Raw genomic sequence first — 13,139 nt, 5'->3', positions numbered from 1 at the left:
GGGCTGGAGGGCAGCTGGGCCCCGCAGACAGGGGAGGGGTCCCAGGTGTGTCCCCCAGGGGTCCCAGGTGTGTCCCCCAGGGGTCCCAGGTGTGTCCCCCAGGCCCCTCACACGGGTCCTGCAGCCCCACCCGCACAGCCGGAGCGCCCCCACGGCACCGGTTTTGCCGCACAAGTGCCATGGGCTCCCGCGGTTTCCCCGGTACCCCCACGTGCAGTGAGGGTGGGGTGAGGCCCCGTCCCGCCCCTGCTCCCGTTAATCCCGGGCGAGAAACCGGCCCCGGTGCCACCGGAGCCCCGCCCCCTCCCGTGGCCCCGCCCATTCCCGCAGGCCCCGCCCCTCGCCCCACGCGCGCCTGGGGGCGTGGCCCATTTCCCGCCATTGCATCATCCCCGCGTGACTCCCCCCGCGCGCCCCTCCCTCGCGCCGGGCGGTGCCGCTCGTCCCGCCCCCGCCGCGCTCCCATTGGTTGGTGCTGCCCCGCCAGTCACGGTTCTCGCGCGCCCATTGGCTGGCGCCGGCGCGAGCGTTGCGTCAGGCCGCCCTTAAAGCGGCGCGGCGCGGGGGCCAGGGCGCAGCGCGGGACGATGCGGACGAGGATGAGCCGGGGGCAGCGAGCGGAGCGGGGCCGGGGGGAGCCGGGACCACCCAGAAAGGTGCGGGGAGGGCGTGGGGCGGCCGGGGACAGCCCCGAGGGGCGCGGGGAGCGCTGGCGGAGCGGTCCCGCTCCGTTCCGGGAGAGGAACCGGAGCGCCCGGAGCCGTCTCCGCGGGACGGCGGCGCCGAGCCCCGGCGAACTCCGCGCCCCGGGGTCACCGATCCTAACAGCACCCCGTCCCTCCCCAGGCATCCAGGAGAAAGTGCGTCCTCGCCGACCACCACACCTGAGAGCAGGTAAGGGCACAGCCCCCGCCCTACGCACACCGCCGTTGGGTCCCGGGGCCGGCCCGGGCGCCGCGGCTCCCGCCGGGTCACCCCTCACTCCCTCCCGTCCCTCCGCAGCCGCGCCGGGCCCAAGGTGACAATGGCGGCCGAGGGGCTGTGGGGGCCGGGCGGCCCCCCCGGCTGGGAGCTGGAGGGGTGGTACCAGGACCTGCAGGAGGTGCTGGCGGCGGAGCCCCCCGGGACCGCCCCCACCTGGGGGCCCGCGCAGGTGAGCGCGGGGCCGGTGGCGCCCCCGGGGCGGCGGGCGCGGGGCGGGTCCCTCCATCACCGGTCCCGGTTCGGGGCGCGGGGCGGGTCCCTCCATCACCGGTCCCGGTTCGGGGCGCGGGGCGGGGTCCCCCCTCCATCACCGGTCCCGGTTCCGGGGCGCGTCCCTCCATCACCGGTGCCGGTTCCGCTCTCCGCAGGCGGAGCCGGGCCCGGGGGGCTGCGGGCTGGACCTGGCTCTGGCCGAGGAGCTGCTGGAGCTGCTGGGGCCGGAGGCAGCGGCTCCGGCGGAACCCGCGGTCCCCGGCGGGAGCGGCGCGGCCCGGCCGGGCCCCGCCGAGGAGGCGGAAGAGGAGGATGAGGAGGAGGAGGAGAAGGCGCGGGGGGCGCGGAGGAAGCGGCGCGGCGGCCCCGCGGCCCCGCGGCAGCGGGACGGGGAGCGGCGGGTGCGGGAGCTGACGGCGCACAACGAGCGGCTCCGCGCCGAGATCCAGCGGCTCAGCGCCGAGGTGCAGCGCACCCGCGCCGCGCTCATCGACCGCATCGTCAACCTGCGCCGGGCGTAGGGACACCGACCTGCCCCGCGGTACGAGGACTCTGCTGCCCCACGGACTGCGGGGGCAGCCCCATGGACAGATGGACGCTGCGGACAGACAAGTGGATGCAGCTTCTCCACGCCACTGTACAGCTCTTGCCGTTTATTACACGCGTGTAACCACAGCCGGCGTGGCCCAGTGTGGTCGCTGGAGGCGCTGGGGCCGCTCCTCAGCGTGTCCCAGGCTGGGTGCTGCAGCTACTTCTTCCGCTTGCCCTTGGGGACCTCGGGGCTCCGGCCTTCGGCCAGCGCCAGCTGCTGCTTCAGCTCCAGCAGTTTGGCCACCTGGGCGTCCACCTGGGCCTTCTCCACCTGGGCAGCCTTCAGCTGCCTCACCAGGTTGCCCTGGAGAAGGGGGGAGGAAGGATTTGAGGGTGCAATGAGGATTTGGGGGGTGGTTTAAAAGGCATGACAGGGTGTATGCCATGCCCTGTGCTGCCCTCACCTGCTTGGCCACCTGCTCTGTCAGCTCCTGGATCACTTTGGGGTCACCTGGAGCTGCAGAAGTGTTGGGGGCTGGAGGGGGGGCTGAGGCCGGGGGGGGCTGTTTGGCCTGTAAGAGGAAGAGATGGGGATAAGCCCCCCTCACTCCTGTTCCAGGCAGGTGCAGCACACCTGGGGCAGCACCCAGAGTTACCTGGGGCTCTACAGCAACACCTTTGGACTGAGACTGGGGAGGGAAGGGGCAGAGGGTGGGGCTGCAGGTGCCCGAAGTGGGGGGCACCTGAGCCCCCGCTCACCTGCCCTCCCCCGAAGCGCTGCCGCAGGGCTTCCACCTGCTCAGGCTCCAGCTTCTGGAACAGGGGGCTCACCTGGCGGCAGCGGGGACAGAGGGGTCACACCTGGGGGTCGGCACCTGCGGATCCCACCCAGGCAGGGCCCGCCCGGGGGCACGGGCTGCCTGCCCCGGCCGTACCGTGCCGACGCGGTGCCCGGCGGGCAGGGTGCAGGTGAGGCCGGGCCCGAGGCCGCAGCGCTCCGGGGGGATGCGGAGCTGGGCCTGGATGGCGGCGCTGACGCCGGGCACGAAGGGCTGGAGCAGCGCGGCCAGAGCGGCCGCCACGTTCACCGCGACGCCGGTCACCGTCCCTGCGCGCTGCCTGCGGGGGGACGGCTCGGGGACACTGCTGTGACCCCTCTGAGACCCCCTCCCTGCTTGGGGACACTGCTGTGACCCCTCTGAGACCCCTCCCTGCTCGGGGACACTGCTGTGACCCCTCTGAGACCCCCTCCCTGCTTGGGGACACTGCTGTGACCCCTCTGAGACCCCCTCCCTGCTCGGTGGCACCGCTGTGACCCCTCTGAGACCCCCTCCCTGCTCGGGGACACTGCTGTGACCCCTCTGAGACCCCCTCCCTGCTCGGTGACCCCTATGAGACCCCCTCGCTTTTCAGTGACATCGCTGTGACCCCTCTGAGACCCCCTCCCTGCTCGGTGTCACCACTGTGACCCTCTGAGACCCCCTCCCTGCTTGGGGACACTGCTGAGACCCCTCCCTGCTCAGTGACCCCTCTGGGACCCCCTCCCTTTTCAGTGACCCCTCTGAGACCCCTCCCTGCTCAGTGACCCCTCTGAGACCCCTCCCTGCTCAGCGACCCCCCCGTGTCCATTGCTGCCCAGGCCATGTGCCTGTGTGTTCCCTGAGGGGACAACACCTCAGCGCCCCTTGTGACCCCCGTGTCCCACCTCACCCCCTCCCTGTCCCCTGTGGGTTGGGCCATCAGGGACACCCCCCTGGGACCTTTCGGTGTCCCCCCAGCTCCTGGCTTCACCCCGTCCCTGCCCTGTGCCCCCCATCAGCGCCAGCTCCACCCTGACCAGCCCCAGGAGCGGGGACCCCTCCCTGGCACCCCCTGTGCCCCCAGTCGCCCTCTACCCCCTCAGGTGGTGGCTGTGCCCCCCTCCAGGGCCCCATCCATCCCTACCTGTCCCCCTCGTCGCCCTTGATGCGCTTCCAGGGCTCGTTCACCTGGATGTACTGGTTGCCGTGGCGGGAGATGCTGAGCACGCAGCGGAGCGCGTCGCGGATGCTGGGGGGGCACAGGTGGGGCACAGGTGGGGCTGAGCAGCTGCAGGGCACGCTCTGCCCCCTCCCCGGGCTTCGGGACCCCCGCGACCCACTGGACTTTCTCCATCAGCTGGTGGTACTGGCGCATCTCCAGGGTGACCCGGGCCAGGAGCCGCCGGTCCTCGGCTGTCAGCACCATGGCGGGCACGGCGCCCCCGAAGAACTTGCACACGAACATGCCAGCCCTGGGGACAGGTGGGGGACAGGTGTGATCACAGGCCAGGGACAGGTGTGAGCACAGCCTGGGGACAGGTGTACAGGTGCGAGCACAGCCCCGGGACAGGTGTGAGCAGAGCCTTGGGGACAGGTGTGCAGTTGTGATCACAGCCCACACACACGCCAGGGACAGGTGTGAGCACAGCCGTGGACCAGCCCTCCTCTCCCCAGGTGTCCCCGCACCTGTTGATGAAGTTGCCCAGGTTGTTGAGCAGCTCGGAGTTGTTCTTGAGCATGAGGTCGGCCCAGGAGAAGGCGCTGTCCTGGCCCTCGGGCCGCAGGTAGAGCAGGTAGAAGCGCCAGACGTCGGCCGGGATCCCGGTGTCCTTGGCCATGTCCCCGAACACGCCCACGCCCCGGCTCTTGGAGAACTTCCCGTCCTCGTAGTTCAGGTACTCTGGGGACAGATGAGCACCCACCATGGGGGGGACCCCTCCCACCTGGGGCTCCCCACACACCTGGGGACCCCTCCCAGCCAGGTCTCCCCCACACCTGGGGGCTCCCCACATCTGGAGACCCCTCCCAGCCTGGGGCTCCCCACACCTGGGGACCCCTCCCAGCCTAGGAACCCCTCCCACCTGGGGCTCCCCACGCACCTGGGGGCTCCCCACACACCTGGGGGCTCCCCAGACACCTGGGGACCCCTCCCACCTGGGGCTCCCCATACTTGGGGACCCCTCCCACCTGGGGCCCTCTCCCAGCTGGGGGACTCCTCCTGGCTGGGGCTCCCCACACCTGGAGACCCCTCCCACCTGGGGGTCCCCACACCTGGGGGCTCCCCACACACCTGGGGACCCCTCCCAGCTTGGGGACCCCTCCTGGCTGGCTCCCCCCACCTGGGCCATACCTGTGGCGATGAGGTGGTTCACCAGGGTGTAGTTGTCGTCGGCGCCCAGCAGCGAGCAGGGGAACACGACGCTGTGGAAGGGGACGTTGTCCTTGGCCATGAAGTTGTAGAGCTCCACCTGGCAGGTAACAGAGACCCCGTCAGCCGAGTGTCCTGCTCTGTCCTCACCTGCGCCTTCACCTGGCTCCTCGCACCTGCTGGGGATTCTTCCACCAGCGCTCCCAGTGCTCCGTGTAGTTGGCCGTGATGGACAGGTACCCGATGGGAGCGTCGAACCACACGTAGAACACCTGGGCGAGGGCCACGCCCGAGCAGGTGAGCCCGGCGGGGAGGGCCGGGGGGTCCCACCTGGGGCCGGGGGGTCCCACCTGGGGCCGGGGGGGACCCACCTTGTCACGGAAGCCGTCGAGGGGCACGGGGGTGCCCCAGGCGAGGTCGCGGGTGATGCAGCGCGGCTTGAGCCCGTCCCGCAGCCAGGTGCGCGTGATGTGCCGCGCGTTGGCCGTCCAGTGGCCGGCGGCCCAGCTGCGCTCCAGCCAGGCCTGCAGCCGCCCCTCCAGCTGCGGGACACGCGGGGGGCACATCTGGGCTACCCGGGGGTCCCCGCCCCACCTCGCTGCCCCCCCCAGGGGCGCTCCTCACCTTGGGCAGGTCCAGGAAGAGGTGCTGGGTGGGCGTCACCACCGGGGTCCCGCGGCACAGCTTGCACTGGGGGCTCTGAGGGAGCGCGGGGGGCGGATCGGGGGTCCCACAGGTGGGCGAGGGGAGGGAGGGGAAGGCTGGGGTGAGCTGGGCAGCGCACCCAGGGGAGGGGAGGGCAGCAGGGGTGCCCGGGGTGGGCCCACCTGCAGCTCCACGGCATTGATCAGCTTGCCGCACTTGTCGCACTGGTCCCCGCGCGCCTCGGCGTAGCCGCAGCCGGGGCAGGTGCCCTCCACGAAGCGGTCGGCCAGGTAGCGCCCGCAGCTCTCGCAGCGCAGCTGCTGCAGCGTGTCCTGCAGCAGGAAGCCCCGGGCCAGCAGGCGCTGGAAGATGTCCTGGGCGATCCTGGGCACGGAGGGGAGGCCACGTCGGCCACAGCAGGGACCCCCAGCGCAGGTGGGGCTCACCTGGCCTGCAGGGGCTCACCTGGCCCAGAGGGGTTCACCTGGCCTGCAGGGGCTCACCTGGCCCACAGGGGCTCACCTGGCCCAGAGGGGCTCACAGAGAAGCTCACCTGACCCACAGGGAGGGGCTCACCTAGCCCAGAGGGGTTCACCTGACCTACAGGGAGGGGCTCACCTGGCCCACAGGGGTTCACCTGGCCTGCTGGGGTTCACCTGGCCCAGAGGGGCTCACCTGGCCCGCAGGGGCTCACCTGGCCTGCAGGGGCTCACCTAGCCCAGAGGGGTTCACCTGACCCACAGGGAGGGGCTCACCTGGCCCAGAGGAGCTCACCTGGCCCACAGGGGTTCACCTAGCCCAGAGGGGTTCACCTGGCCCGCAGGGGCTCACCTGGCCCAGAGGGGCTCACAGAGAAGCTCACCTGACCTACAGGGAGGGGCTCACCTGGCCCGCAGGGGCTCACCTGGCCCGCAGGGGCTCACCTGGTCTGCTGGGGCGTGGTGGTGCGGCCGAAGTGGTCGAAGGAGATGCGGAACCAGGTGTAGACGTCGGCGTGCAGCGCGTGGTAGCGGTCGCAGAGCTGCCGCGGGCTCAGCCCCTCCTGCAGCGCCCGCGTCTCCGTGGCCGTGCCGTACTCGTCCGTGCCGCACACGAACAGCGTGTTCCAGCCCCGCAGGCGGCAGTACCTGCGCGGCTGCCTCAGTGCGCGGGCACACCTGGGCGCCCGGCACACCTGGGCACAGGCACACCCGGGCACGGGCACACCTGGGTACCCGGCACACCTGGGCACAGGCACACCCGGGCACGGGCACACCTGGGCACCCGGAACACCTGGGCGCCCGGCACACCCGGGCACGGGCACAACGGGGCACCCGGCACACCTGGGCGCCCAGCACACCTGGGCACCCGGCACACCTGGGCACCCGGCACTCCCAGGCACGGGCACACCTGGGCACCCGGCACACCTGGGCACGGGCACACCTGGGCGCCCAGCACACCTGGGTACCCGGCACACCTGGGCACGGGCACACCCCGGCACCGGCACACTGGGCACAGGCAGCTGGCACACCTAGGCACCCAGAACACCTGGGAACAGGCACACCTGGGCATGGCCAGCTGGCACACCTGGGCATGGGCAGCTGGCACAGCTATGGAGGCACCTGGCTCACCTGAGCATGGGCACCTGGCACGCCTCCAGGGCACCTGGTGCACCTGGGCATGGGCACCCAGCACACCTCGCCTGGGCATGGGCAGGTGTAACATCTGTGCAGCACCTGGCATAGCTATGGGAGCACCTGGGCATGGGCACGGGCACCCAGCACATCTGGGCATGGGCACCTGGCACACCTTGGCACCCGGCACACCTCTGGGGCACCTGGCACAGCTATGGGAGCACCTGGGCATGGGCACCTGTCACAGATGAGCATGGGCACGTATGACACCTGTAGGAACACACCTGTGACACCTGCAGGGCACACCTGGCACATCTCTGAGCACACACCTGTCACACCTATGTATGGGCACCTGTCACACCTGCAGGGACACCTGTCACACCTATGTGAGCACACCTGTGCACATCTATCACACCTATGGGGACACCTGTCACACATGGACATGGGCGTGTGTGTGGACAGCTATCACACCTGGGCGTGATCACCTGTGACACCTGGGTGTGGACACACCTGCAGGGGCTCACCTGTCACACTTGGGCAGGTGTGCAGAGAGCACAACCCCCCAGGTGCACACCTGTCACACGTGTGCAGGTGCGCACACAGCCCAGCCCCAGATGCACACCTGTCACACCTGTCACACGTGTGCAGGTGCACACACAGCCCAGCCCCAGCCCGGGAGGCCCCGCAGCCTCACCTGGCAAAGGTGTCGGCGCTGAGGACGCAGCCGATGATGTTGCCCAGGTGCGGGACGTTGTTGACGTAGGGCAGCGCGCTGGTGATCAGGACGTTCCTCTCACCCTCCACAGGTAACCTGGCAGGGAGGGGGGGTCAGAGCGGTGCCCCACCCCGGTACACCTGGGCACTCAGAGCCTGCCCCCGCCCCGGTACACCTGGGCACTCACACAGGTGGGTCAGAGCCGTGCCCCCGCCCCGGTACACCTCGGCACTCAGAGCCGTGCCCCACCCCGGTACACCTGGGCACTCAGAGCCTGTCCCCGCCCCGGTGCACCTGGGCACTCACACAGGTGGGTCAGAGCGGTGCCCCACCCCGGTGCACCTGGGCACTCAGAGCGGTGCCCCCACCCCGGTACACCTGGGCACTCACACAGGTGGTCAGAGCCTGCCCCCGCCCCGGTGCACCTGGACACTCAGAGCAGTGCCCCGCCCCGGTGCACCTGGGCACTCAGAGCCTGTCCCCACCCCGGTACACCTGGGCACTCAGAGCCTGTCCCCACCCTGGTACACCTGGGCACTCACACAGGTGGGTCAGAGCCGTGTCCCCACCCCGGTGCACCTGGGCACTCAGAGCCTGTCCCCACCCAGGTACACCTGGGCACTCACACAGGTGGGTCAGAGCCTGCCCCCGCCCCGGTACACCTGGGCACTCAGAGCCGTGTCCCCACCCCGGTGCACCTGGGCACTCAGAGCGGTGCCCCCACCCCGGTGCACCTGGGCACTCACACAGGTGGTCAGAGCGGTGCCCCCACCCCGGTGCACCTGGGCACTCACACAGGTGGGTCAGAGCCGTGCCCCCACCCAGGTACACCTGGGCACTCACACAGCTGGGTCAGAGCCTGCCCCCACCCAGGTACACCTGGGCACTCACACAGGTGGGTCAGAGCCTGCCCCCGCCCTGGTACACCTGGGCACTCAGAGCCGTGTCCCCACCCCGGTACACCTGGGCACTCAGAGCCGTGTCCCCAGCCCGGTACACCTGGGCACTCACACAGGTGGGTCAGAGCCGTGCCCCCACCCCGGTACACCTGGGCACTCAGAGCCGTGCCCCAGCCCGGTACACCTGGGCACTCAGAGCCGTGTCCCCAGCCCGGTACACCTGGGCACTCACACAGGTGGTCAGAGCCGTGCCCCCACCCCGGTGCACCTGGGCACTCACACAGGTGTCGCCGGCTGCCGGGGCGGCGGCAGCGCCGCGGGGCCCCGTGCCCAGAGCTCGGCGGCGGCCGCGATGTCGGCGTCGCTCAGCAGCCGCTCGGGGCTCTCCTCGTCCTGCGGGCACCAGGTGAGGGGGGCTGCGCCCGCCCGCGCCCCCCCCGCATCCTCCCGGCCGGGGCGCACCTGGGGCAGGTGTCTGGGGTCCGGCAGGGCCGGGGGGCACCTGGCCAGGTGCGCCCGCAGCTCCCGCAGCGCCTCCGGCAGCAGCGCGGCCGCGGCCCGGCACGGCTCCCACGCGGACACGGCGCCAAACCACGAGCGCAGCACCTGCAGCTCACCTGGGGGCACGGCGGGGTTGGCACGGCATGGCACGGCATGGCACGGCCCCCCCGCGCCCCCCGGCCCGCTCTTACTGGGCACACTGGTCTCGTCCTGCAGCACTGGGAACAGGCTGCCCCACACCACCACGTCGGCCACTGAGGCGGCATCCTGGGGACACAGCGGGGACTGGGGGCACTGGGAGGGACTGGGAGAGTGAACTGGGCACTGGGAGCATGACCTGGGCACTGGGAGTGTGAACTGGGGCACTGGCAGTGTGAACTGGGGCACTGGGAGGGACTGGGAATGTATACTGGGGGCACTGGGAGGGACTGGGAGCGTGAACTGGGCACTGGGAGGGACTGGGAGAGTGAACTGGGCACTGGGAGCATGACCTGGGCACTGGGAGAGACTGGGAGCATGAACTGAGCACTGGGGGGGACTGGGAGCCTGAACTGGGCACCGGGAGCATGAACTGGGCACTGGGAGGGACTGGGAGCATGAACTGGGCACTGGGAGCATGAACTGGGCACTGGGAGGGACTGGGAGAGTGAACTGGGCACTGGGAGGGACTGGGAGCATGAACTGGGCACTGGGAGCATGAACTGGGGCACTGGGAGGGACTGGGAATGTATACTGGGGGCACTGGGAGTGTGAACTGGGGCACTGGGAGCGTGAACTAGGGCACTGGGAGGGACTGGGAATGTATACTGGGGGCACTGGGAGGGACTGGGAGTGTGAACTGGGCACCAGGAGTGTGTACTGGGGGCACTGGGAGGGACTGGGAATGTTTACTGGGACACTGGGAATGTGAACTGGGGTACTGGGAGTGTATACTGGGGGCACTGGGAGGGACTGGGAGTGTGAACTGGGCACTGGAAGTGTGAACTGGGGCACTGGGAAGGACTGGGAATGTATACTGGGGCCACTGGGAGGGACTGGGAGTGTGCCCTGGGGGCACTGGGAGTGCCATGTAGCATGAATAGAGGCAAACTGGGACAAACTGGGGGCACTGGGAGGGACTGGGTGGCGGTGCCCGCTGAAGCTGGCACTGGGAGCTGCAGGTGGCACTGGGTGGACTGGGAGGCACTGGGGGCATTCCCACACCGGGGTCGGCAGCGTCCGGCCCTCCCCTCCCTGGGGACAGGGCTGGGACACACCTGGGGACACACCTGGGACAGGTGGGACAGGGCTGGGACAGAGCTGGGGACACACCTGGGACAGGTGGGACAGGGGTGGGACAGGGCTGGGGACACGCCAGGGACACGCCAGGGACACGCCAGGGACACGCCAGGGACACGCCTGTCCCGCAGGCAGCAGCCCCCAGCCCCACTCACCCCCGCCAGGTGGGAGGTGCCGCTCCGGGCCAGGTGCTGCTCCAGGTGAGCCAGGAGGGGCTGCAGCACCCCCAGCGCCTCCGGCCCCGGCCGGCCCTGCACCAGCCGCAGGTACAGGGCAGCGGCCACCGCCGGCTGGGGACAGCGGGACACGGCGGGGTCAGAGAGGGACAGAGAGGGGACAGTGAGGGGTCAGAGAGGGGACAGAGAGGGGACAGAGAGGGGTCAGAGAGAGGGGACAGAGAGGGGACAGAGAGGGGACAGAGAGGGGACAGAGAGGGGACAGAGAGGGGACAGAGAGGGGTCAGAGAGAGGGGACAGAGAGGGGACAGAGAGGGGACAGAGAGGGGACAGAGAGGGGGGACAGAGAGAGGGGACAGAGAGAGGGGACAGAGAGGGGTCAGAGAGGGGACAGTGAGGGGACAGAGCGGGGACAGAGAGGGGTCAGAGAGGGGACAGTGAGGGGACAGTGAGGGGACAGAGAGGGGACAGAGAGGGGACAGAGAGAGGGGACAGAGAGGGGACAGAGAGGGGACAGAGAGAGGGGACAGAGAGAGGGGACAGAGAGGGGACAGAGAGGGGACAGAGAGGGACAGAGAGAGGGGACAGAGAGAGGGGACAGAGAGAGGGGACAGAGAGAGGGGACAGAGAGAGGGGACAGAGAGGGGACAGAGAGGGGACAGAGAGAGGGGACAGAGAGAGGGGACAGAGAGGGACAGAGAGGGGACAGAGAGAGGGGACAGAGAGGGGACAGAGAGGGGACAGAGAGGGGACAGCGGGACACGGCGGGGTCAGAGAGGGGACAGCGAGGGGACAGCGGGGACAGGGCAGGGTCACAACAGAGGGACACAATGGGGGGACACAGCAGGGTGACAGCAGGAGGACAGTGGGGCACAGAGGGGTCACAGTGGGGGGACAGTGGGGGAGCACAGCAGGGTCACAATGGGGGGACACAGTAGGGGACAAAGTGGGGACACAGCAGGGGGACAGCGGGGTCACATTAGGGGGACACAGCAGGGACACACAGCACACAGCTGTGACCCCCGCTGGTGACAGCGGGGTCAGCTGGGAGCACGGAGCGCCTCGGGGACAGGACAGTGTCACATTGTGGGGGACAGGGAAGACCGAGCCTCAGGGACACAGCGGGGGTCACACCGGGGGGTCACACCGGAGGACAGGGCACAGAGCCCCGGGGGTCACACCGGGAGTCACACCCGGGGATCACGGCACAGAGCCCCGGGGGTCACACCGGGGGTCACACCGGGAGACAGGAAGCAGAGCACCGGGGGTCACACCGGGGGTCGCTCACCTGCAGCTCCGTGGCCTCCCATTCCAGCCACTGCGTGGTGAGGTCGGTGGGCTCCTCCCCACGGCACAGGTAGAAGTACCTGGGGGGGCGGGAAGGGGAGCCCCGGGGGGGTTCGGGGTGTGCACGGGGGCTCGGGGCAGGGTCGGGGCGGGCCCGGGGCAGGCCCGGGGGCTCGGGGCAGGCTCGGGGCAGGCTCGGGGCGGGCCCGGGGCAGGCCCGGGGCAGGCCCGGGGGCTCGGGGCAGGCCCGGGGCCGCACTCACTGGCAGATGGCGTTGGCAGAGAAGAGCACGGTGCCGCTGTCCAGCTCCAGCTGCAGCTGCTGCTCCTGCCCGGGGGCCGGCGGGGCGCTCGGCCGCTCTGTGCGGGGGGACAGGCTCAGGCCGGGCCCGGGGGGCGGCGGGGCCGGGGCCGGGGCCGGCGGGGCCGGGGGCGGCGGGCCGGGCCGGTCTCACCTGCGGGCCCGCCCGGGCGCGGCGGGCCGGGCGCGGGGGCGGCGGCGGCGGCCGCGAGCACCTTGAGGGCGGCGGGAGCGCCCGGCGGGACCCGGAGCCGCATGGCGGAGGGGGCGGGGCCGCGCGGGGCACGGCGGGAGGGGCGGGGCCAGCGCCTGCCGCTCACACTGGCCACGCCCCCTCGTGCGCCCCAAGTGTCGCGAGAGCGCGGGCGGGACGTTGTCATGGCAACGGGGACGCGGGGGCGGGGCCGCCGTGGCCGGGATGGGGACGGGGACGGGAGAACAGCGGGAGAACAGCGGGAGAACAGCGGGAGAACAGCGGGACAACAGCGGGACAACAGCGGGAGAACAGCGGGAGAACAGCGGGACAACAGCGGGACAACAGCGGGACAACAGCGGGAGAACAGCGGGACAACAGCGGGACAACAGCGGGACAACAGCGGGACAGCAGCGGGACAGCAGCGGGACAGCAGCGGGAGAACAGCGGGAGAACAGCGGGACAGCAGCGGGACAGCAGCGGGACAACAGCGGGACAGCAGCGGGACAGCAGCGGGACAACAGCGGGACAACAGCGGGACAACAGCGGGCAGCAGCGGGACAGCAGCGGGACAGCAGCGGGAGAGCAGCGGGAGAACAGCGGGAGAACAGCGGGAGAACAGCGGGAGAGCAGCG

The 13,139-nt window shown here is 70.8% G+C and overlaps 2 protein-coding genes across 3 annotated transcripts; one reads left to right on the top strand and one right to left on the bottom strand.

Moving 5' to 3' along the window:
• The first annotated feature begins 412 nt into the window (after positions 1–412).
• DDIT3 (DNA damage inducible transcript 3) lies at positions 413–1,872 on the top strand. The gene is made up of 4 exons (XM_085563011.1): positions 413–656; positions 847–894; positions 1,003–1,153; positions 1,353–1,872. The coding sequence occupies exons 3-4, from the start codon at positions 1,025–1,027 to the stop codon at positions 1,716–1,718; spliced, it is 495 nt and encodes a 164-aa protein (XP_085419137.1). The 5' UTR covers positions 413–656; positions 847–894; positions 1,003–1,024; the 3' UTR covers positions 1,719–1,872.
• On the bottom strand, positions 1,815–12,593 carry MARS1 (methionyl-tRNA synthetase 1). Of its 2 annotated transcripts, XM_077788562.2 has the most exons (21): positions 12,466–12,592; positions 12,274–12,370; positions 12,012–12,090; positions 10,703–10,837; positions 9,461–9,536; positions 9,231–9,385; positions 9,049–9,161; positions 7,849–7,965; positions 6,465–6,668; positions 5,724–5,925; positions 5,521–5,595; positions 5,268–5,438; positions 5,073–5,168; positions 4,879–4,996; positions 4,215–4,428; positions 3,869–4,000; positions 3,673–3,777; positions 2,664–2,847; positions 2,488–2,559; positions 2,193–2,300; positions 1,815–2,092 (listed from the first exon to the last, which is right to left on the bottom strand). In XM_077788562.2, exons 1-21 carry the CDS (start codon positions 12,566–12,568, stop codon positions 1,946–1,948), a joined length of 2,703 nt encoding a protein of 900 aa, XP_077644688.2. In that variant the 5' UTR covers positions 12,569–12,592; the 3' UTR covers positions 1,815–1,945. The 2 variants fall into 2 exon arrangements, with proteins under 2 accessions (XP_077644688.2, XP_085419058.1); XM_085562932.1 differs by having other exon boundaries at positions 9,049–9,385; positions 12,466–12,593.
• Positions 12,594–13,139: the final 546 nt, after the last annotated feature.

The sequence above is a fragment of the Lonchura striata genome, chromosome 29 (assembly GCF_050655825.1).
Source record: "Lonchura striata isolate lonStrDom1 chromosome 29, ASM5065582v1, whole genome shotgun sequence".
NCBI lineage: Eukaryota > Metazoa > Chordata > Aves > Passeriformes > Estrildidae > Lonchura > Lonchura striata.
The sequence above is the reverse complement of the archived record's forward strand: the minus strand, read 5'-3'. Positions and strand labels throughout refer to the sequence as shown.